The sequence below is a fragment of the Artemia franciscana genome, chromosome 1 (assembly GCF_032884065.1).
Source record: "Artemia franciscana chromosome 1, ASM3288406v1, whole genome shotgun sequence".
Classification (NCBI taxonomy): Eukaryota; Metazoa; Arthropoda; class Branchiopoda; order Anostraca; family Artemiidae; genus Artemia; species Artemia franciscana.
Window position 1 is genome coordinate 43231477 of NC_088863.1, and position 26152 is coordinate 43257628.

At 37.3% G+C, this 26152-nt stretch overlaps 1 protein-coding gene across 3 annotated transcripts in view; it reads left to right on the plus strand.

Moving 5' to 3' along the window:
- Window positions 1–1486: 1486 nt before the first annotated feature.
- Window positions 1487–26152, plus strand: part of LOC136029996 (peroxisomal targeting signal 1 receptor-like) — a 113328-nt gene continuing 88662 nt past the window's right edge. The window contains exons 1-2 of one of the 3 annotated variants that reach the window (XM_065708614.1): window positions 1487–1608; window positions 11568–11839. In XM_065708614.1, the coding sequence (XP_065564686.1) occupies window positions 11578–11839 (262 nt within the window). In that variant the 5' untranslated portion in view covers window positions 1487–1608; window positions 11568–11577. Of the gene's footprint in view, window positions 1814–11567; window positions 11840–26152 lie in introns of all 3 variants that reach the window. The other 2 variants (XM_065708604.1, XM_065708595.1) reach the window with 2 other exon arrangements.

Sequence of the window (26152 nt, forward strand, 5' to 3'; positions counted from 1 at the left end):
TAAAGAGCGGGGCGTTGATGAGGAAGCAGCCTCTTTCATATACGAAGTAATTTCTGTGCGTTTTAAGTTTTAATGTCGCTCCTTACTTTCAGTTAAAAAAACTTGTTTTTTTAATTTAATTTCTGAACGTTTTTGAATCAATGGATGTTTTGATTTTGGCTCTCCGCAGAGGAATAATCAAAACGAAATTTGCATATTTTTTTTTTTTTTTTTTGGCTAAATGGCTTTCTCATAATTTTGTTCGAATGATTTTGAGAAAAAAAGAGCGGGGGACGAAGCCTAGTTGCCCTCCGATTTTTTGGTTAATTAAAAAGGCAACTAGAACTTTTAATTTTTTACGAATCTTATTATTGGTAAAAGATTTATATAACTTATAAATTAGCTTACGTAAAGAACTTTTGTATTCTCATGTTTTTATTACATATATGAGGGGATTCGCCCCATCGTCAGTACCTCGCTCTTTACACTAAAGCTTAAATTTTATCCCAGTTCATTAAGAATGACCCCTGAATCACAAAAGTCGTAGAATAAATAGTTGAAATTACTAAAAATACTTTAGCGTAAAGAGCGAGGTATTAAAAGAAGGTGAGCCCCTCATATGGGTAATAATTTCTGTTTGTTTTAAGTTTTATTGCTGTTCCTTACTTCCAGCTGAAAAAGCTTTTTCACATTTATTTTTTAATTGTTTTTTTTTAAATAATGCTAGTAAATCCTGCTCTCCCTTCATGGAAATTTTCTTCTCCCATGATAAATTCTCGATGGAAAGTTCCTCCAGCATATCCTCCTCTTCTCAACCCCTCCCCCAACCAAAAAAATCCTCCTGAAAACGCCTGTATACTTCCCAATAACCATTACTATATGTAAGCACAGGTCAAAGTTTGTAACTTGTTGCCCCTCCCACGGGGACTGTGGGGGAGTAAGTCGTCCCCAAAGACATAGTTATAAGGTTTTTCGACTACGTTGAATAAAATGGCTATCTCAGAATTTTGATCCGTTGACTTTGGGAAAATAATTAGCGTGGGAGGGGGCCTAGGTGCCCTCCAATTTTTTTGGTCACTTAAAAAGGGCACTAGAACTTTTCATTTCCGTTAGAATGAGCCCTCTTGCAACATTCTAGGACAACTGGGTCGATACGATCACCCCTGGGAAAAAAACAACAACAAAAAAACAAATAAACACGCATCCGTGATCTGCCTTCTGGCAAAAAATGCAAAATTCCACATTTTTGCAGATAGGAGCTCGAAACTTCTACAGCCGGGTTCTCTGATACTCTGAATTTGATGGTGTGATTTTCGTTAAGATTCTATGACTTTTAGGGGGTGTTTCCCCCTATTTTCTAAAATAACGCAAATTTTCTCAGGCTCGTAACTTTTGATGGGTAAGACTAAACTTGATGAAACTTATATATTTAAAACCAGCATTAAAATGCAATTCTTTTGATGTAGCTATTGGTATCAAAATTCTATTTTTTAGAGTTTGGGTTACTATTGAGCCGGGTCGCTCCTTACTACAGTTCGTTACCACGAACTGTTTGATTTCTTTTAAAAGGTTATTAGGACTTCGGTTACAGCAACTCGATGCAAGCATCAATTTCAAATTGTAATTGAGGTGCGGATTTTTCGAATAGGCCCCTGATCTGTAGGCTAATTTGTAAATTTGTTGGCCTAGCTGAGAACAATTTGGCTACCATAAATTAGCAACTTGTCGCTAGGCTATATAGCCTAGGCAGTATCTGTTACTGTCAGGGGGAGTCTTAGGCTCGTAAATTTTTTTTGGCATATTGGTATGCTGTAGCCTATCCATGTAAAATTCGGTAAATATGCAGTTTTCGACATAATTTATCTGGAATGAAAGGGAATTCATGGTGAATTTATGGCAGTTAATAGAAATGACTTACTAATAAAGTGAACATGCCACTTGAAGTCTTTTTTACCTATATATTCTTTACAAATATAATAATTCTTTTGAAAATGATGAAAACAGACAGCACTGAGAAAATGTAGTATTATTTTGTGGAAAACAAATAATAACTCATACTTTGATTGAAAATTTGTTGTTTTTAAGAGATTAAATCTGCTTAAATTTGAATCTATGGTAGAAGCAATGGTAAAATTCTAGTATATTGACTTCTTGCTATCTCAGAAAGGGTTTAGGTTAGGGAAATGAAACTTTAAGGGATGAATCTACAGACTAAAGTATGTCCCGGAAGGTATTTTGAAGCAACTACCTCCACTCCTTCTCCCTCTAGAGGGCCTTGACCTTTGATAACCTTTAAAAATATGTGTGTTATAAAAGTGAAACCTTGCGAAATAGATCGTCTGCTTAATTGAAGGACAACAAAATTGCTTTTAGTGTCATAAGTTTGCTCAATTCCATTTTATAAGGTTTTAAAGATATGCAAATATATTTAATAAATTTTGAAAAAAACATAGATATGGCTGAAAATTCTATTCAAATAACAGGAATGGCATTTTCAGAACTAAAGGTAGAGAAAAAACAACTAGTAACTGAAAATTAAGGTTAAATGTTGTTTTGCCAAAATTTAAATAGGTAGCCTACAGACCTGTCATGTAGGCACATTTCAGGGCCCTCTTGAAGGAGAATGAGTAGAGATGGGTACTTTAAAATACTGCTGTATTCCATTGTCAATCCTGGTACTCACTGATCACCTGCTTGTCACATTTTCAGCAAGTGGCTCCCTGAACAATAATGGTCCAGTTTTCTGTATCTTTGTACTCCTCTATATGTATTTTGTGCTTCTATAGAGGGTTGAAATAAATTAAAATGATTGAGAAATTCATTTAGGGACACTTTACAAAACAAATAGACAATATCTGTCAAATAGTGAATTGACATCAAATTTTATACAGCCCTAAAAAGGCCTTACTTCAGATTTGCCTCTATATATATAAATAACTGAGGGAAAGTTCTAATCCAAGGCTCTGGGGGAAGGTTTTAAATTAAAAAAAAATTGTCAATGGTTTATGTATGGTATCTGTTATTGGGAAGTATGCACACATTTTTCAGGTAGGAGCCTGGTGAATTTTCTGCTGGAAGGATTTTCCACAGTAGAATTATCCATGAGGAGAGGACTTTCCAGGGTAAATTTTACAGCAGAGGAATGTGCCAGACTTCTTATGTGAATATCTTTTTATTAGTCTTACTTTCTCTTTTCTGACTCAATTTTACATATGAAACTGAAGGGAATGGTCCAGGTGGAAATTTCTACTGGGTTGGAGTTGTTTAGAATAACTCTCTGTAGGAGAGAAGATTTTTCACAGGAGAAATTTACCATGGGAGAGTTCTACCAAATAAATTATCCAGAGGGAATTTTCTGTGGGAGCAACTTTCTACTAGGAGGTGGGTTATTTGTGGGAAAACTTTTGTGGAGGAGGGGATTTCAGATATGATTTTAAAAACAATCTTTTCAAATGAAAGTGTGCTAAAAAAAAAAAAAAATCTCCTGGAACTGTCTGCAAGAAAATTTTCAAGGGAAATTTTCAGCTAAAATAGAGTTTTCTGAGAGCAATTACCCTAATGGGAGGGGTGGGTATTTTATGTGGGAGTAACTTTCAAAAGAGGGATTGTCCATGGGGAGGAAGAATTATCCATGGAGGGGGAGCTAGATTTCTCTGTACTACTTAAAACAATCAGAAATTAAATGAAAAAGGGAAGTTTTTTTTTCAACTGAAAGCAAGGAGCAATATCAAAGCTTAAAACAAATAGAAATTATTTCTAATATGAGGGGGCTACCCTCTCCTCAACATCTCACTCTGCACTAAAATTTGACTTGTGTCCCTATTGTTTAAGAACAACCTCTGAAACACACAGGCCATTTAATAAGAGTATTGAGCTTTTTAAAATATTCTAAAAAAAAACTTTAGTGTAAGGAGTGAGGTATTGAGGAGAGGGTAGCCCCCTCTCCTATTAAGGAGAGGACGTAAGTTTGGATGAGGGATTTCAAGAATGTGTCAGTAAAATCCAGTGTACTAACAAATACAGACATATTAGCTAAATTCCTGTGGTAAGTAGGTACATTTCCCAAGATGTTGGCAATGCAGGAGCTAGTTTTCCAAGGTAAATTTTCCAAGGTGTCAATATGCAGCTCCAACACATTGGAACTTCCCCCTTCCCCACCCTTTGACAGCCACCTCCACCCTTAGCTGCACTACTGACTGGATATCATGGTTTTAATCAATTGGATTTTTCACCCATGCAAGTGAACATAAAAGAAATGCATGGTTTATTGTTTTCTGTTTAGTTGTTTTGGTAGAAACTGTTCAGTCTGGAACTCACCATACATTTTGAGCATTGGGGCATCTGGTGTGTTTTGACAAGTATTGAAAACAAATAATACTTTGACTTTATTTGACTCACCTCTGCTGCTCTAAATTCAAATTCATTTTATTTAAAAAAACATGCAACAGACAGAGCCAATTATTAGTTTTTATTGTCATGCACACACAAAAATCTGTCAACAAGTCAAAACTAACATTCACAAAATTATAATATATACAATTAACAATAATAATTGTCACATACACACGAAAATAAGTTGACAAGTATCCACAAAATTATAATATATACAATTAACAACAATAATCTGGATTAAAAAGTCAACCCAGCATTAAACAACTTAACAAACAAGGGCACAAAACTAAGCTCATAACAAGCATGTGACACAATCACAGGTTGAAGTATCAGTACAGGGTCTGCAACAGCCCTGAGTGGCCTTACCCGTGCTGGTTGATGTTGGGATGGGAGCATATTTTGGTGTATAGGGCTGGACAAGATTTTATTGCCAAAGGATAGGGCTAGTTTTAGATGACGAGATTGAAGGGTTTGAAGTTAAAACTGATTAAAGAGGGATAAGTATGGTACTTTTGGGGCTTTTGAGATTACTAGGAGGGCATGGTATTGCACCCTCTCAACCTGTTCCAACTGTTCCCTAGTCAGCCCAAAATGCCATACAGGGCAACAGTATTCAAGTGTGGAATGTATAAAAGAGAAATAGATGTGTAGGATGTGTGGTGCAGGGATTCCATGGCGAGCCAACAACTTCAGAGACCTGATGGCCAAATTAGCTTTTTTTAACATGCCATCAACATGTTTATTCCACTTCAGATCCGAAGTGATATGAAAGCCAAGCAGTTTAATTTTGGTCACGTGACTGGCGCCGGGAATAGGTGGATTAAAAACTGGCGTAGATTTTAAAAAAGAAAATGTTAAAATTACAGATTTATCAAAGTTGACAGTCATTTTGTCCACCTTTGCCTCTTGACTTAAATCATTCATTAGTGAACCTGCTCTGCTTGGTAGGTTTTTTCGACAACATTCAATGAGTGACAGATCATCAATATACTTCCAGCGGTCATCCAGTGTTGCTGCCAAATCATTTATCATGACAAGAAACAAAAGTGGTCCCAAGAGGGTACCTTGGGGAACTCCACAAAAAATGGGCAGTGGGTCAGAGTAGGTGAACTTGTATTTTGTCTGTTGACATCTACCAGAAAGAAAATTAGCAATTAAATGCACAAGGAATGAATGTACACCTAGTCCAAGAAGTTTTTTACAAGAATATTGTGGCAAATTAAATCAAAAGCTTTTCTTAGATCTATTGCAATAAGATTAATCCAAGATTCTGGTTCATTGAGTTTTTGCAAAATACTGTCAATTATACTTACTAAGTAACGAGATATAGATGTGTTCAGCATATTTCCAAACTGCCTCAGATCAATTTTGTCCAGAATACGGTCTTTCAGCCATGCTGCAACAAAACTTTCATATACTTTGCTAAAAATGGGTGTCATGTGGGAAAATTGACAAGCTGCTTCAGGCTGATTCCGGCATTCAGGTGATGGAGCTTTAATTCATTGGCATCGCCCATCATGAAAATGCTGCATGATGGGTATTTGCCCAAAACAAAATCCGAACTGAGTTGTAGCTTTTCCATGGAAGCTTGGTGGTATTCACTTGTATGACCCGGCGAGTAATAATACATGCAGAGAGCAATACCAGTGAATTTCTGGGGGAGACGTTGTGGTTCTAGAATGACCCACATTATTTTGTCATACTCAGTTAAAAAAGGAACATCAAGTCTAGCTGCTTTTAAAATTTCATGGGCATAAATAAGAACTCCGCCACCTTTTTTCCCCAGTGGATGGTCATCAGGTCACATTTTTATAAATTCATCAAAACCACCTGTTTTCAGGAGTTCTGGGTTTTGTTGATAAACTTCAGAAACCATTAGGACAGATGCCTTTGTTACCTGAGCTAGACTTTCTAACTGAGCCACCTTATCAAAATTTAAACTTTCAGCATTTGCGTAAATAAACCTAGGGAAGGAAAAAACATCAAAATTATAATACCTTACCTTAGTGGTATTTGATGTTCTCGTTGTAGGTCTTTATAAGAATATGTTATTTCCCTGGTGGGTGGGGCTGTCATCAGGATTACCCACACCAACCAGGGGCTCAAATTTATTCAGTACTGGAATGTCGGCTGAAACGAAAGAAATTGTGCCCTCGCCAGTGGGGCTGTAAGGGTGGACATGAGGGGGGGGTATGGGGATTTGAAACATTGTCTGGGGCTTGGGGACGTTATCTTTTGTGGGGGATAGAAAAGTTGATATTGCTGAGGTAGCGGATCCGGGATCAGCCTTAGCTTAGTAATATGCCCCCAATAACTGGACAAAAAAATGCCCAAGGAAATCTGGTGTCATCTTCTAGATGTGTTGCACTTGAAAAAAAAAAAAAAAAAAAAAAAAAAAAAAAAAAAAAAAAAAAAGACAAGAAAATTGAATATATTCAGAACTCTGTATTTCAAATAAGCCTGTAAATCGTTTTGTTTAATATTTATCTTACTTTGCTATGATAACTCAACTCCAGACCCCCCTCCAAAAAAAAAAATTAAAAATAAATTTGAAATTAATTACATACTGAATCATAAACAGAATAAGCATACAATGTCAAAATAAAAGACACTGATTGACATCTTACACCATATTTTCTACCTATATTGCCTGTCTATGAAGAAATATACCCCCCCCCTGCAGATGAACTGACATGACCGTACAGCCCCAGACCATAAATTATGCCATATCCCCATTGTTTACAAATAAGTTACAGTAAAAAGGATGGACATGTTTGAAACTTCTTACTCAGCTTAAAACTATCATAAATCATTTCTTGAGAAAAAAAAATGACCAAAATTTATTGGGAAAGAGGGGTGTTCATGGGATTTCTAAGGGAAGGTGGATTTTGCACCTGTTTGGTTTGAAACTTGTATCTGTAAGTCCCTGGGTCAAGCAGACTGTTCTTTTTTATTTCAACTCCAATTATGGTGATCTCAGGTAAAATAAATGCAAATCTGAATGGAAAGAAAGATGTTATTTTGCTGAAACTAAAATAAATTGACTTACCTGTATTCTAATAAACAGATAATGTCTATTCTTAATTGGTAAAAATAATATAAATGGTGGCACTGCACTAAATATATTTCAGACTATTTTTACTTTTCTCATTCTAAGATTTATTGCTATGTTGAAAAATGCAATTCAAAAAAATGGATAGAAAAATATATGTACAATTCTAACTGAATTTGATTCAGTGTTCAAATTCTTATGCTGATTAGAAGATTCTGGTTGATCTATAATAGCAAGAAGATCATAAAGGAATAAGCCTATGCATGATAAAGATATTAGAATGAAAAAGCTTGATTATCCATAAAAATGCATTCAAAAACAATATAAAGCATTCCCTATCCAGACATTTTTTACCCAAATATTTTTACCCAGATTCATCTGAAGACCAACTAATCCTTTCATATTCATCATGATCAGAAGTCGAAGTAAATCTAGTTTTTGGGATTGACTGACTTTGTACGATGTTGAAAAACAATATGAGAAGGCTTGCGCAAGAGCATATTTCTAATTAGACAAGAGTCTATAATTTCTGGTAAAAGACACTTATTCCAAAACCATTCATGTTTTGGAAATATTCTTGACCAAAATTCTCCTGATCTAAGAACAATTATCACTTCCCAATGATTCTTGTTATTAAACACAATTAAATGGCATTCATTACAGTTAGCTATTTCAAGCTGTCCCTGGATCCGAGAATAATATTTATGGCTTCCTGCTAGGAATATTATGCACAGTTTTTACCTCAATGGGTGTGCCATTGGGTAAACAACCATCAAGAGAAACTCCGAGATACTGATGGACTGAGTAGATCATAGGACCCATACTGCTTCCTTTTAAAATTGGAATATCAAGCTTTTTTCATATGTTTCTAAAGCAACAGGCTCCAAATGCATTCCCTTTACCATGGCTTTTACATTCCTTAACAGCCTTTACCATTCCAAATGTCTCTGACAATGGGTGCTGTCTTTTCAGTTGGCTGTTTTGTGAACCAGGGTACTTGTTATATGAAAGGTTCTTGTGTAGATCCAGTTGTCATTTGTCGTTTGCCCTATTGTCTCTTTATAAACTTGATCCCATGCAGCCTCATCCAAGCTCAATGTTTCAGCCTCATAAGCCTTTTTTGCCACATCCATATCCTCAAGAGAAATATCTGGTTTATTACAATTTGGGCTGGAATCTAAATACCCTTTGAACAAGGCACTACTTCTCTCTTTTTTTTTGCCATGTCTCCCTCCCATCTGATGATAAAAAGATGTCTTATGAATATCAGAGTGGATGCAGTTCCTTAAAGTCCTGATTCCAAAAGTTTTTGTCATCTTGCAAGGGCTCAATCCAAACATATTCTTCCAAACTTTTGCATGCCAATCTGAACCCACTTAATATGATAAGCTAGTGGTGCTTATACTGGCATGGTAGGACCAACGTTTTGATGTTGAAATTTGCTTTCCACCAAGGGACTTTACTGCAACAGACATGTAATTTTCTGCCAAATTTGTTTTCATGTTGTATTTTAAATTTTCTGCTGTACAGTAAACATTTTCAACTCCAACAGGTATGTCCCTTTGTATTTTTTTTCGGAAGAGTTAATAAACTATCAATAGGAAATTCACGCTTTTGGGAACACCCAGTATCACAATCTATGTGATTACCAAAGATGTGCTCAGGCCCTCTTCTTAAAAGCTTCTTGATATTTTCAGCAGATCCTGAAAGCTCAAATTTTTTTTATTGAACCTCCAAGAGATTTTGTAAGGTTTTGTTCACCTGGCTATTGAGAAATTTAGAATGGATGCCCCTATTTAATTTAACTAAGCTATAAAGATAGGCTTTATAATTTTTTGTTACATGATTTGCACATTCCTGGTTTTGGATGTGCACTCCATAGGGAACATATTGTTTCAGTTTAAAAAAAAAACAACAAAAACGCTAAAGTCACCTCTCCAATATATTCTAAATACTAGAGACTGTGGATTTCTTCACATGCACAGACTCCCTCCAACAGAATCCACTGTCCACAGGAGTCTTTTTACATTTCTTGGAGGCAAAACATATGTAGCAATACTTATTTTTAATGCCAACATATATTAATTTTTTGGTAAATGTATCAATGATGACAGCAACACATCCTTTTGCAGTATAGTCATAGCCTTTACTTCGCTTATTCCAACCTCCATTGCAGATCACATTGGTCCAATAAGAGTCACTTTTGCATTGATCTTTATGGATGGCTAACTTCAATGATTCCCGTCTGTTTTCTTCTAAAATACTAGTAAACTGATCCGTTCAAGTACTGTATAGTCTGCGCTCTATGTGCATGGACATTCCAGATGACTTATTCTTAACACTTACGACTCCCAATATTTCACTGAGGGAGGAATATCAGTTTCCAGAGGACATAACCCCCCAAACAACTTTTAAATTGATATCCCCTTGCACCTGGCTAATTTGTTAATTTTTTCTTTTCATTGTCATCAATCAATGTGTTTAAATATTCTTGAACAGTCATGACAGGGACTAGAGGGTCACCAACAATTCGTTTTTTCCATTAACAGTCATAGGTAAGTATGAAATTTAGCCGCAATCCGGTGTTATTGACGGTTCTTAGTTTTAAATTAGACTTTCAATCTTTGTGACTTGACTGTTCATGAGTCATATCCATAAACTCATTAAGCATATGCTTTGAATTTATAATAAAATTCCTATCAGAAAGAGCTGAAATATCAACAGTATGAGGAGTTTCGGAATTTGAATAGTAACTTAAATGAACATCACTATCATTCTTTATAGCCACACTGGCTACAGTTTCACCGGAAACATCAGACGAAGTAGAAGTGCGAGTAAAAGAACCGCGTAAAGATGATGAACGTTCCACACTTTTCACATTTGACACTTGGCCATGTGTTTGTTTCCAATGGCAGGATCTATATTTATTCCTGCAATAGAAACTGTATTAAATATTGTAATAAGTAATGGGTAATAAAAATTCTAATGCAGCAACAAAAAAATGGTAACATAAATTAAATGAAGTTGTTTGTGATTTTGTCCAGTCCGTCTTTAATTCTTTGTTGGTTTACATCTATTTTATACAATAAAGAGACATATCTTGATCAGTTCTATGACTTTACCCCCTCCCCCAGAAAATTCATTCTTGCTGACTGGAAATTAACCCCAAGTTGTAATTTTCATTTTTAATTTCAAGTTGTAATTTTCATTTTTAATTTCAAGTTTCAATTTTTCTCTGTTAATGTTTGATGACTGAAAGCAATAGTCTTTTTTCTTCTCTGTTGATAGACTACTATCTTATATTTGAAAGGGGATAAACAAAAAGAAATGAAAATGTTAGTGTTTTCGTCCATCACTGCAGTTGCAATTCTGTGCATAACCTTCAAGCTAAATGCACTGCTCTAAGCTCTTCCAAATTGTTTTAAAATAAAAAAAAAAATCCAGAGCTAGACTCCAAAACAAAACAAAAGACAAGCAATATTATTTTGCTTCTCAAAATCAATCTATAATGAAAACTTGATATTTCACAAAAAGAAGTCCTACCAAATTCAGTCAGATGTTACCATGCAATCAATTATCTGAAATTTTCACATAAATAGGGTATATGATTTGCCTTGCTCTTGGGACTTACTGTTGAAAACGTATGAATGTAAATGCTAATTGCACTATCTATGTTGTAAACATTGATGTTTATAGAATAGTATTAAATCAAACCGAGCTCATATTACTGTACATAGTGTATTTAACAATAAAGCTTATTTTTTTGAATTGAATGTGTTTTGATTCTTGATGGCCGAGTCTACAGTTTTGTTTTTGCAATAAAAATAGAAGGACGAGATACAAGCTCTTACTTTGGGTGTTACCAAATCCTTGCATGTCACTGAACTTTTGGTAGGTGGCTATGGAGGCAAGGGGCTTATGCTTAGTATAGCCTCACACGTAACAAGAAACAAAATAAATGTGACTCTGAGGACCAATTTTTTAATTTATTTAATAAACATACTCCATTGAAATCAAAAAGAAAAGAAGTAAATACTTACTGGGAAAGCCATTGATTTGTAATTTAGCAATTGTCTTGAAACATATGAACAATATGTGATTACACATGAATTTAGTCTTCTTATATTCATATTATTACTTTAAGGCTGTGAATCATGTCAATGAAGGAGCTTTTGGCTGAGGATTGTGGTGGTAGGAACCCTTTGCTTGATGCTGCCTCCCACATCACAAGAGATCAAGCTTTTAGACAAGAAAATTTGAAGACAAAACATTTGTCTGGCTATGGTACTGATGAGCTTATGGTAAGGGAATTTTTAGAAGAGTCTAAACTAGGCCAAGAAGCTTTAATGAGAAGACCACCTCAGTCATTCCAGATGCAAAGACTTCTTCAAGAAGTTCAGGAAATTGAAGGATCACGTAAGTTTTTGTTCAGTTGGTCAAGTACTGTACTAGTATATTTGTGCATAGCAGGCTTTGAAAGCTAGCATAACAATAATTTGAATAAATTTCTGTAGAACTAATACACATTTAGATAAAACTTGGAGTTTCAGGCACTTTTGTAAAAACTAACTAATTTGCTTCACGTAAACATTCAGGCGAAAACTATGTAAGTGGTTTGTGAATGACCTTTAGCCATTAACAATTTTTTTAATCTAATCGAAGCTTACCTTTTAGCATTGGAATATTATAAAATACCTCTTCAAACCTTTTATAAAGGTCCATTTATGATCCTATAGTTTGGTTAGATTTTATGAAACGTTTTTCTGACCTGGTGGATACAAAGTCTTATGAAAAACAGGCAGAATTGTAGCACATACATGTAGATTATATTGGGGCAAGAAATTTGTATTAGTTTGTTTGTATGTGCACATGGCCCTTATGCTGGTACAAGACAATGAACAAATACAGCAAGTTTAACACTTGAAGCAAAATTCAAATGTAAGAAAAATCGAAAGAAACAAAAAGCATATATAAAAAATTAAGATAGTTGAAAATAAAGACAGTGGTGAACCAGAAAACGATGATATCTTGACCTTAAGAAAAAAAAATCAAGAGCTAAGAGCTCATATGCCACTTGTGATGAGGCCAGTAGAGCCAAGAGCTCATGTGGCATGAGCTCTAGCAAAATTCTAAGAATCAATGGATTAATTTAAAAGGAGAATCAGAGGCTTAATGCCGGTCGGGATTCAAAATAAGAGCTCTGAGACACGAGGTCCTTCTAAATATCAAAATTCATTAAAATCTGATCACCCACTCGTAAGTTAAAAATACCTCATTTTTTCAAGTTTTTCTGCTCCCTTCTGCCCCCAGATGGTCGAATCGGGGGAAATGACTTTATCAAGTCACTTTGTGCAGGTCCCTGACATGCACAAAGTAGTTTCATCGTCCTAGTACGTCCAGAAGCACCAAACTCGCACCAAACAAAGCGGATCCAGTCCGGTTACGTCAATCACGTATTTATGATATTTGTTTATTCTTCCCACCAAGTTTCATCCCGATCTCTCCACTCTAAGCGTTTCCCAAGATTTCCGGTCTCCCCCTCCAATCCCTCTCCCCAATGTCACCAGATCTGGTCGGGATTTAAAACAAGAGCTTTGAAACAAATGTTCCTTCTAAATGTCAAATTTCATTAAGATCTGGTCATTTGTTCTCAAGTTAAAAATACCTTAATTTTTCTACTTTTTCTGAATTTTGTCCCCCCCAACTCCCCCCCAAAGAGCGGATCCGATACAGTTATATCAATCACGTATCTAGAGCTTGTGCTAATTCTTCCCATCAAGTTTCATCCCGATCTCTCCTCTCTAAGCGTTTTCCAAGATTTCCGGTTTCCAAGATTTCCGGTTTCCAAGATTTCTGCTTCCCCCTCCAACTCCCATGTCCCCGGATCTGATTTGAATTGAAAATGGAGCATCTGAATAATAAAATCTTACTATATATCAAGTTTCATTAAGATCCGATCACCCATTCGTAACATAAAGATACCTCAATTTTTACGTTTTCCAAAATTTCCGGTTTCCCCCTCGAACCCCCCAATGTCACCGAATCTGGTCGGGATTTAGAATAAGAGCTCTGAAGCACAAGATCCTTCTAAATATTAAATTTCATTAAGATCTGATCACCCATTTGTAAGTTACAAATACCTCATTTTTCTAATTTTTCTGAATCCCCCCCCACCAGCTCTCCCAAAGAGAGCGGATACGGTCTGGTTATGTCAGCCACGTATCTTGGACTTGTGCTTATTCTTCTCACCAAGTTTCATCCTGATTTCTCCACTCTGAGCCTTTTTCCAAGATTTCCGAATCCCCCGCCCCAACACCCCCTCAATGGCACTGGATCCGGTTGGGATTTTAAATAAGAGGTCTGAGTTACAAGGTCTTTCTAAATGTGAAATTTTATTAAGATCTGATCACTGCTTCGTAAGTTAAAAATACCTACTTTTTTCTAATTTTTCCGAATTAACCCTCCCCCCAACTCCCCCAAAGATAGCGGATCCGTTCTGGTTGTCTCAATCACGTATCTAGGACTTGTGCTTATTTTCCCCTCCAAGTTTCATCCCGATCCCTCCACTATAAGTGTTTTCCAAGATTTTAAGGTTTCCCCCCTCCAACTCCCCCCAATGCTACTGGATCCGATCGGGATTTAAAATAACAGCTCTGAGACACCACATCCTTCTAAATATCAAATTTCATTAAGATCTGATCATCCGTTCGCAAGTTAAAAACACCTCATTTCTGACGACTGACGTAAACCATAGACTGACGTAAATGTGTAACTTTATTCTCAAGGGCTTAGAGTTTTGTCATGGGGCTATCAATACGCTTTTGACCCTTATGACAGGAACAAAAGAATACGAAAATATGCTAAGATAGAAACATTCAGTGATGTAAAATCGATTTGATGGAAATTTAAAACTATTTGTGCAATTGACAGCTAGCAAAACCAAAAAACTTCAAAAGAAATTAGATTTTATATTATTCTGTTGCAGAGCAACAAAATTACTTTTTTTTATTTTCCATGACCAGCAGTTGGGATCAGAAAAACTTCTTTAGTTTAATGCTATATACGTGTATAATCCGAATTCATATCATCGAGAATCTGAGACCAAGTTTCTGAATCTCTTCTTGATTTCCAGGAAATAATTCTGGAAGAGTCACTCTTAAAGTCTAAGTTTTACGGTCTCTTCTCATATTGCTGAATATCCGAAAAAATAGGAGTCGTGTCAAGCTTGACCCCAGAACTTGGTTGAAACGGTTTGGATCTAACCAAACCTGGTTGGAGAAAAGAACTGGTGTCAGGGCTGTGTCGTTCTGGTTTTCCGGACACAATTGGAGTTCACAAGTTTTTTTTTATCTGCAATTTTACCAGAAGGAGCTATGGAATCTAGGTTAAACTTTGCTGGATGCTGTCACTAGTCTTCTAGTTATGCCTTTGAGGATCAGGAGCTGATTCGACTGTTGTGTGTGTGTGTGGGGGGGGGGGGTTAGCAGGAGTCTCTAAATGGGAGAGCCTCATGTCATCACGATTTCAACCAGAATGTGTTATCAGAACTTCTATAAACCATATGGGAATTTATTTTCAGTGTTTTAGTTTTTGGGGGTTCGGTCTTGTTCGGTCTTGGGAGACCGGTTCGGTCTCCCAACCGGTTCGGAGGCAAGTTCGGTCTTGGGAGACAAAACGCACGCGTTGAACGTCTACTTGAGTTCTGCAGGGATAATGATATTTTTGTTACGAACTCCATGTTCAAATACAGAAAGAGAAGGAAGACAACTTGGATGTCTCCTGACGCGAAAATGAGAAATCTGATTGACTGTATCCTCCTCTTGAAACGCTGGAAATTATCCGTCACAAATACCTCCAGCCTGCCCGGAGGAAACTTTAATTCAGATGATGTACTTGTGATGAGTATACTGACAAAACTCCGACTCAAAGCTCTTCCCCTTTCGAAAAATAAATTCTCAAGATTTTGCATCAAGAAACTTGAAGAACCTGCATCACACACTGCTTCTTTCAGTCACTAGAAGATAGTCTTGGTCCTTTTCTTGAGTGACTTTCGCCAACCATAACAACTGACGACATAGTCAGTTGTATAGATGCGCAAATTGAGAAGTTGAACATAATACCCCTTGATACAGCGAAAAAAATCTTTTTCACAAAACTAAAACAACGAAGCCTTAGATCACAGAAAAAATGTCCGGTCTATGTGACCAAAAATGACAGGTTTGCAACAAGGAGGACCAGGCAAAAAGGTACTTAAGTGAATACAACGGATGGCAAAACAAAAAGATCCGAACAGCCCTTTGATAGTACATATGACAGAAGTACGAATCCTGCAAGAAAAAATGGGAACCCGGAAACAGCAGCAGGATGCATAAAACAGTCAGCGAACTCTACGAAAAAATCCGCTCCCGCCATTTATGTCCTGAACAAGGATGGTAGGGCCCTGAATAATGTTGAGGCTATTAAAGAAAGATGGAGAAGCTGCTTTGAAGAAAAATGGAATCCACTGCTTACTTGCAACCCTCCTGTGATATAAGGGCTTCCCAAGCTGAAAAGCAATCCCAGTCCCTACTTTCAATAACTATGGTAAAATAGGCCAGTTGAAGTCTAAAGAACAATAGAGCTTCAGGCCTTGATGGTGTCCCTACCGAACTGCTCAAAGTTGGGCTCCCTTTTCAAGAGGATATACTACATAAAGTAGCTGTTACCGTGTGGTTGACAGGACAGTTTAAGAAAACACGGGCAATAGATCATTGTACCGTTCCCCAAGACATTATCAACCAGTGTCAATCAGATAGCCTACAAGTGAATGAAGATAAAATAGAAAGTTTTACGATTCAATCCACTCAAGTGGGGCATTTCAATCTCTTATGTGGTTTTCTGCTGTTTTTCTGCAACAATACAGGGTCCAATATTTGCAAGTGAAAGCTGGTTAAGGTAGCATGCATTGAGTATTGTGCGTAAAGGCCACTACTTAATCCAGAGTCTAACAAATGTACGTAGATTTGGCTTCTTGGATAGCCAGCTTCTGCTGGGGTTCACAATCAATATCAGGCCTCTCCTAGAGTATTGCTGTCATATTTGGGTTCCCCAGACACAAAACACTGCTTACATATATTCAGAACTAGAAAATATTCAAAAACGCGCCACTAAAATAATGCTCGAACCCTGCCTCAGCAACTGCAAAAGTTTCCTTGAGTTCTTGAATTTGGCCACTTTATTCACCCGAAGACATGATTTAATTGCAAGATTAAGAAAAGCACTACTAGTAGAGGAGAAGCAGTGATCCATTCTTCTACTATCTGTACAGATTCAATTTCTAGGCATCCCAACAACCTACAACCAGTTAAATGCTGTACGAACAGATTTATAGACTCCTTTGTGCCATATTTTGTAAGTGTCTATAACAAGTTAATTATTTCTTTCTGTTTTTATTATATATAAATACCATAATTTAGCGTACACTTTTGAGTGCTATGATGGCATTTTTGATAAAAGAAAATCAAAGGTCCTAAAAATGACTACTAAAACTATCGGCCCATGAGCCTCACAAGTCACCTAGCTAAAATAATAATCCTCCAGCAATTCTTTGATTTCAAGTAGGCCTTTGATCTAGCATGGCAAGCTGGAAGGTGGCATATACTGGCCCACTAAAGTGCTTCTGAAAATACCGCCAAATTAGTAAAAAACATGTCTGAAAGCTACCGTAGCTGCGTTCGAACCCCAGAAAGCAAAACAGAGGAGTTTGCAGCAACTTCCGGCGTTTTGAAAGGTTCTATTCTTTCAATGCAACTTTTCAAGCTCTTTTTTTGCGCGATACTGTCCCTGCTCGAGGACCCTGTAAGATTCATCATTAGCGGTGTTGACATCGACTCACTAGCTTAAGCTGACGATCCCGACAAGGTAGTAGAAATTGAGTCCAGTCTACAGACCCACGGCTCCAAACTTTAATCTGCATCATATTTGGTGTGCGAATAAACTCAAAGAAGATAAAAATCTTGCGCGCCACAAAAGATCTGAACCGATTCCTCGTTTATGCCGTAGTAAGTGGTAAGTACTATCATCAGGCAAAAAATTTTCCGATGACATAAAACGAAGACTCGCCCTGGGAAGTGCGAACTGCAAGAGGATGCTCCCTCGCTTTAAATATAAGCATCTATCAATGTAACTCTAGTTTCGAATTTTTGATTTGCTAACCATATATCATCCCTGTTGTCACGAACGGACATTGTGTTAGAAGAAGAACGCATAATTTTAGCCTTAGAGACGAAATGTCTCCGCCGTATAAGCCGGTGTAACGCATCTCGACAGAATCTCCAACGACGACCTTCGGAGGTCACTCAAGTAGAAAGTTACAACTCTCCAGAAAGTGCGATTACAGCAACTCAGGTGGCCTGGCCACATACACCGAATGAAAAAATCACGCCTGTCAAAAGTTACCTTCGAACGAAGGGTCCACGGTAGCCGCCCAACTGGAAGACCTAGGAAGGTATGCCAAGACAACTTTGGAGATAACTTTCCATCTCATTATAAACAAGTTGACCACCGTGCATCGTGGAGGAAATTTATCGCGCAAAGAGTATGTTCCGGGAAAATATGCTTCAGTCTTGTGAGAAGGCCAACTCCACGTGTAATTTTGGTGGAAATAGTATCGCTATGATGCTTCCACGAATGATTAGAATCAATGTGGAAGCCCAGGTGCCTTAGTGACTTAACCTGTAAAACAGGCTTTTCAGACAATAGGACTTTGCAACTTATATCAATAGTGTCACCCATTCCACCGAATGTCAGTAAAAACATATTCTTTACATTCACGCATAGCAAACTTAAACTCGTAAACATCTCCAGTATTTTGAGAGCGTTGTTAGCTTTTGCTACTAAATCGTCGACTGATTTTGCAAATACTTTTAGCGTAGTGTCATCTGCAAAAGAAGTAATACGCACATCGTGCAGATAAAAGTGCATCATGTCCATGCTAACTAGATAAAGTAAAGGGCCCAGCACAGAGTCCTGAGGCATATCACACTTTTCAGGAAAAGACGATGAGACTACATAATTTAAAGCAACGTAAAGCCTATTCATCTGCAGGAATTTTATCTGCCTTGCGACTATATTTGTGAAGGGGAATGAACTTCGCCACCTTAAACTGCACCGAAAATTTTCCCTTTTCTGGGGAAAGATTAATGATAAAAACTAGACAGGAGAGAATGTATCCTAAAATCCCTTAGATAGCTCAAAGGGACATCAACACCGGCAGAATTAGAATTAAGTGATTGCACAACATTACGCGCTTCTTCACTTGTGCACGGCTGAAATTTCATGTTTAATGTTTCACCACGGGCGCCGTTAATAGTATTGCAGTTCATTTCATTATATTAATTGCTAACACTAGATTGCGCCTCGGAGCCAATATTCGAGAAAACATTAGCAAACCTATTTATGATTTCAGTTGAATCACCACGGTTAAGTCCTTCCAAATTGATGTCTGCCGTAGTCTCTTTTCCCTTACCACCCATGGTCTCATTTAAAATATTCCATGTTTCTTTCATATTACCTTTGCCTTCCTCCGACTTGTTTCCATAATAATAAGACATTGCTTTTATCCTCAGTTTATTCACCAGATAGTTTTGCTTTGTTAATAAAATAAAAGCCTCATCACTTTTGGAATCCAAGTATGTTTCATAAAGCCGATTTCTCAATTCTATTTGGGCAATTAATTCTGTTATCCACGGGTTACGGGGAACAAGCTTCTTTGATTTAAAAACTTTTACTGGACGCGTTCTTTCATAAATAGGGTTAATTACTTCCATCAGGCAATCCAGGGCTTTAGTGGGGCATCCTTTCTCTTCAAACAATTGACTCCAGTCTATTACACTCGCTTCCTCTGCAAACTTCAGAAGGTTTTCTTTTTTCGTCAGCCGAAATTTTAGTTTATTTTCATGGACTCGTTTAACGCTACAACGAATAGCAGCTGACAGTGGGAGATGATCCGACCCAGGAAGCAAGATCACATCGGAAAACCTTCGATTCAGATCAGTTGAACGAACAAATACATTGTCCATAATCGTTGCAGATTGACTCGTGATTCTCGTTCAAATATTCGCAAGTGGATATAAATCATTTGCTATCGTAAAATTTCAGAAATTACCCATTTGACTAGATAGATCTAATAAATTAATCGGATACCCCTGACTCGCTTTTCATACCTGCACAACATTGGCAACACAGCCTGCTGCAACCATTTCCCCAAATCCAGAATAAGAACAACGTTAATTTTTCTGAATTTCATTTACCAGAATCGGGTGGAAATTGACAGTAATGTAAATTTTGACGTTTATTAAGAAATCATTTGCTTTGTATTTTTAAGTTTACCATACGTTAAAATTGGTTGAAAATTGTGGGAAAATTAAAAACTTAAGAAATTTTTTAAGCAAGTTTGGACTAATTCCTAAGAAAAAGTTTCGGTAATATCATAAATCCGGAGGATGAACGGATACATCTGAAAATATGGAATCTGATGGCGTGAGTACTTCGTCCTGTTGGTACAAATTGACTCTTCAAGCTTGTCGAAAAATTGCACGTTTCACAAGGAACATGAACCTTAAATAGTAAATCTGATCAGTGTGTATCATTATTATTATTATTATTATTATTATTATTATTATTATTATTATTATTATTATTATTATTATTATTATTATTATTATTATTATTATTATTATTATTATTATTATTATTATTATTATTATTATTTTCATTAAAATGTAAGTTCCTTTGCGGATAGCCCTCGTGTTAGCCTCCTAAAATATATTAAAGAATGATCAAAATGAACAACTATTACCAAATATCAGAAGAATCAGCCCCTCAACCTCTTTAAGCTTTTCCTGAGGACTTAAAGATAACTTAATCTTTCTCTGCTTCAAATTGATATATCAGAATATTTAATCGATTGTAAGTCTGATTTTGAGCTATATTTCTGATTGTAAGTTCGATTTTGAGCTATCTTTTTTTTTGCAGGACAAAATAGCGGAGAACAGCGACCTCTCCAATATTTTTCATTAATCTGAATTTGTATTTGTTTACACTTACTAGAAAAAAGGTCTTGTTAGAAGTGGGGTCACTAAAATGAATTTGTGTTAGTTTAAACATGCCAGGGAAAAGGTTTTTTGAGGGGAGAGTGTCAAAACTACTCTTATTTGTGACAGGTTTCTTTTCGTTTGCAGTTTAAATTCGTTGTTTATTGTAATTTCTGTTAATTCTAGGTTTTATTTAAGCTAAAGATAAAGACCAAGAGAACAACTAGTTTTCTCGATGCTTAAGAATTAACCGATTGGTTGTTAAATTTTGGTGAGAACACTTTTTTGAACTACAGAACACCAGAAAGCCCCACGTGATTTGCCGCCTTTCCCAGCTATTGCTAAGGAGGCTTACGATATCAGCTCGAACTCACTAAGCACCGTCGAAGTATTAAAGGCGATGTAGTACATCTGAGTATGATGAGCAATAAGACGCCAGGAGGAGATGGGATCTAAGTGAAAGGTACAAGGCATTGCTGTCTCTATTATCTCATATAACTAAACTGTTTGTAAAAGTATTGAAGACAAAGACTTTCTCAAATTACTGGAAAGCACTACTCCTCGTTCCAGTCCACAAAAAAGGAGATTAGGCTGTTTGCGGAAACTGCAGAATCCTCTCTTCAGTTGATCATGCGATGGATATTGTCTGCGTTGTTCTTTTGAATTGGTTGTAAAGACGCACAAGACATACTAGTCTATTTTGAGCCCGCAGGTTTCAGACGAGGGAGGGGTAGTACTGAGCATATACTAACGATCCGACTCATCCAGAAAGAGAACATCAGATGTCACCTACCACTGCTTGTTGCTTTCGTTTCAAATCATCTTATTTTTGATTGCATTATTTCAAATCATCTTGGACGACAAACCATAGAAAATGTTAAAAAAAATCAAGTACCTTGGGTCTTTTGTAACACTAGATGGTGGAGCTAGAAAATATATTTCTGCCTGCATATCAAGTGCACGGGAATTCGTCACCAGTCTAAAAAAGGTGCTTGTCTCGACAAAAATTAAAGTCTGTATAACAGCCATTTGAGCTGTACCGTTGAACTCTTGTGAGATGAGTCTGCTTCTGACAAAAGGGACGAGAGCATTGAACGTGTTTGATCAACGCTGCCTTCGATATATCAAATCAAATCATTTATTGTAGACGAGATACACTTTCATAGACATAGCCTAAACATAGTGGCTTTTAGTCACTACTTTCTAATGAAACTCCTGAGAAATGCAATGATGAAATACTATGCCAATATACTCCGAATCAACAGGTGAACTAGAATTCCCAGTAGCGAAACAAAAGGCTTTTACTCATGCGTTATTGTAAAATTGGAATTGTGGATTATTGCCTCAAATTGTGAGCCAAAGACATTTTTCCAAAACTAGTGTGTTATTTTTCTACTTAATAGACCCTAAAGTGTTATATTATAGTTACTTACCCTAGCGTTTCATCCTGTTTATGTCTTTTCTAACTGGTGATATGTCAGTTTAATTCCCTTGGGATTTCAACGTTTACAGATTTTGAATTTTTCTCTGTCTTTGTTGGCGCTACGAAATTACCGATATAATTTTCTTTTGAGTGAATTTAAAAAAACCAGCCAAAAGTCGGCATCCTAGTGTCGATTCACTGACTAAGGAAGCAGAAAAGAGTTGGTCACCTGCCGCAATCGCCGGTGTAGCTGCCGGGAGTAAAATCCCTTAAATTGTGGGGATCAGATGAGCAGGGATCAGCACTTACCTTGCTGAGTTAGCTGTGAAGGTTGTGTATACTCGCCTGTGCTGAACTTTACGTAGACCTGTGCGACATCCGGCTATTTCGAAGGAGGTGGTTCTCACTACCTAAGTTTCTTACGAAAGAAGTAATAAAGGAGGCCCATGAGACTTTAGTGAAAATACTTGAAAGTTATGATGGTGGTTGCATCAAAGAGAGGAGATCTCAGACTGCGAGAGAAATATTGATGGGTGATATCTACGGAAGCCTTAAAGCAGCAGAAAATATTACCTGTTGGAAGTTCAGGTTCACAATCTGGAAGATCTCAGAGGTACCACGAGTCCTCCAAAATTTTTTAACAGCATTAACTATAAGTGTCAATGAATGCACTGAACAACTTGAGTCCCTCGTTGGCGAATGCAGAACTTGTGTGCCTACTCCCAGTGAATGACCCCCACTTCCCTCTCCTCAAAAGGATCTATGTCGTGTATTTATTGGTAACATTTCTCCGTAAGTAGCTGAATCATGCTCCGAACAAAAGGACTTTTTGAGCGAATTTGCTGATGAAGCACAAGTTAAAAAAATAGACTTAGTGAGAGGAGCTATCGTCGCTTATCTCAAATCAGAAGGGGCTGCCGAAGCCCTCTCGAGTTCACTGACTAACGAAACCGGAACTGAAAGTGAAATATCAGAAACCGAAATTCGCCGCAAATGGCCAAATTTGTCCCCCAAAGTACTACTCCGGATGATATCCGCAAAAGTAACTCTAGCATACTAGAAGCTAAGCGATACCGCAAATCAGGTACCGTGAAGCTTCTTTTTGGTAATGCCCTTTTTCGAGACAAAGCGCTGAAGCTAGGGATTTATGTGGAGTATACCTGTCCGAAAGTAACCGAATTTAGAGAAGTCCCCAAACGCAGCTTTAATTGCCAGTGTTTTGACCATCTTGCCCGCAACTGCACGAACGAGGTCAAGTGTTCTCGTTGTGCAGGTTCCCGCGAATTGACGAAAGAAAACCCATGTAGCGTAGAATGTGTGCTGTATGCCCTCTGCCCAAATGGGCATAAAGCCCATCCGAGCTGCAGTTTCCGTTGCTCCGCAGTTGAGAAAGCGCTCCTGCAGAGGAAAGACGGAAACAAATGACTGAACTTTCAATTTTTCAAGAAATGTGTATGGGCACAATACGGGTAAACTACTATATATTCATGAAATATGTTTAAATTTTAACGTCATGTGTCACGAAGAACACTTCCTCACAACTGACAATTTCAGCTTACTGCAACAAATTCCTCATAAAACTAATTTTTTTTCACGAAGCTAAGCGTTGATTTAGTCGTCGCAGGTCTTCTGGTGGTACAGCGGTACTAGTCTATGATCAACTTGATTTCAACTTTCATGAATCTTGTGATTACTATCTAGAAGTAGATTTCCCCAGACTATTTCGATTGTTCTTAATTAATGTCTACTTACCGACAAACCTTAACAGTGACCAATCAGAGAAAAAGTTCTCAAAAGCGTGTAACCGCTTAAGCAGGCTCACCCATAAACTTGGCAATAGGCGCTACGTGATTTGTGGCGATTTTCAGTGCGTCCCAAACATTCCTGGTAAAGTAATCGATCTACTTCTCTCCAGCCTACCTGATGGTGTCTCCACATATACGAAAAGTCAGCAGTTTACTTTTATTCTTAATTCAGGCTCGACTAAAATATGAACCACGTTTTAACCAACGTAATACTATCGAGATCAGTTCTAGTTGAATCAGAACACACAGTCTCTGATATTTATAGCGCTATCATTCACCTTCGAAGAAAGTTCTCGCGTGGTTATGATCAATTATGTGGTTTTCATTTATTACATGCAACTAATAAGCTGCTGCAGCGTCTACATTTGTTAAACCATGTCATTTTTAATTCTGGTATTGTCCCCGATTCTTTTTGTGTTGGTATATTGACTCCTGTTCCGAGAAAAGATAATAGCCGGCAATGCTGTTCCTATAGACCTAAAACAGTTTCTTCTGGTCTATGTAAATTGCTGGAGTTATTAGTGGTTAAGGACGTAAATAAGGCTTGCTCAACTCCGGACAATCAGTTTGGATTTAAGGAAGGCTGTAGTCGGGAAGACGTGTATTATATACTTGCCAATGTTCTGATGGATACAGAGAATAGTGGCGAATTTTTCATTCTTGGGGCTCATGATGTCTCTCGTGCTGTCGATTCTAGTGTGCATTCCGATTTGCTGTATAGTGCGCAGCAGCGATATCTCAATCGTTGAGTTGTGCGGATATTTCAAAATCTGCATGCAAGGTTATGTGTTGTCGTGAAAGTATATACTCGTCATGGTTACGTAATGAATAAAACCGTGATTCGAGTTTAGAAAGGAATCCCCCAAGGTGGGGTAACTTCGCCACCACTGTATGATAATAGTGTGGTTGCACCCCAGAAAAAAAGAAGCTAGAATTCGTTTTGTTTCTAAAGGTTTGGACCTTTCCATACTTAGTTACGCTGACGACAACCTGTATTTAAGTAGAACTGTATCGTCTGTGGAGGAAAATTTTTCTGTGCTTCGTAGGGAATATACCGAAATTGGTCTCAATTTTAATGCTTCGAAGGCGAGGTCCTTGCTTTCGGTACGTCTGTTGGTGATGTTGGATGCGCAAAGTTAGGAAATCAGAAAGTTCAGTTATCTACTTGTATTAAGTATCTCGGTCTCCAGATAGGGGATACTGTAAAAAGGATTAGGGCTCTCCTTATCTCTCATCTATGTGAGAAACTTAGAAAAGTGTTTGTTGTGATAGTTCGCTGTAAAGCTAGCAACAGCAGACGTATTCTTGTCCGTGTGTGTAACGCTTTTGCGATGCCTCATGCCCTCGCATTGACTCCATTTTGAATGTGTTTAGGGCTACTGATAAAAAGACTTAGACACGTATATTTTCGTCTCGCTAAATTTCTCTTATGTATACCCCTATGGGCTAGAAACAAAATACTAGTGCCAGCCTTCGAGTTAACTGGGCCACTAATCGTGACTGAGCAGCGTCGCGCTCTCAATTATTCTAAGCTTGAAAGAACTAACAGCCTCCATCCTGCTATGTGTTAATAAAAATATTTCAATCTACTCTTTGTAGTATATATTTCTTTGTGAGTGTCTTTTTCTTTGCTTTTTTTTTGTCTTCTCATCTACTCCATATTGAACCCTTTTGTGTTTCTTGGGCAATAAAGACACTGATTGATTGATTGACAGTGACTGACCATCTTGGTCTAAGTTTCAAAGTTACATTCAAACCAGTTGCCCCTAACCCCAAAAGCGGAAAAAGTGGTCGAAAACAAACAGAGAGCTGTACACTGCTACATCTGATAGTATTCTAAACAAACCAAATAGCCTTGGATATTTATTGTTGAGAGATAATTCATGCACTGAAAGTTGCAGAGACCATTGATGTACCAAAGTGCAAAATTAGGAAAGGCTCTCGCATACCGGGATGGGATACATGCCCCAAACTCAAAATTGCTAAATGGCGAGCCAAGCTGTGGTATCGCATATTGCTCGACTCAAATTAGCCTAGAAGTGTGACCCTGTTTAATCTTTTTCGAAGAATCAAGAAAGAATACAGTATGTTGATTGAAAGAGCAAAGATGGAAAATACTGACCGAGTATCTAAAGAAGCGATCAGTAATCCAAACTTCACATGGAAGTTTTTTAAAAAGTCGTCTCTGGAATGTCGATCTGCCTTAAACATTAGTGAGGAAGAGTGGATTAAGCATTACAGTGGTTAGCTCGAATTTAAAGCTGGAAAGCGACAGTGAAACTAGTTTAAAATGTAAATTACAGCCCCTTCTAAAAAAAGAAGCACTTTCGTAATTATTCCTGCAGATATAAAGTGTGCTATCCGTCAGTTAAAGCGCCGGAAAGGCCCTGGTTTGTGTGGTATATCTACAGAACACCTCCAACACGTG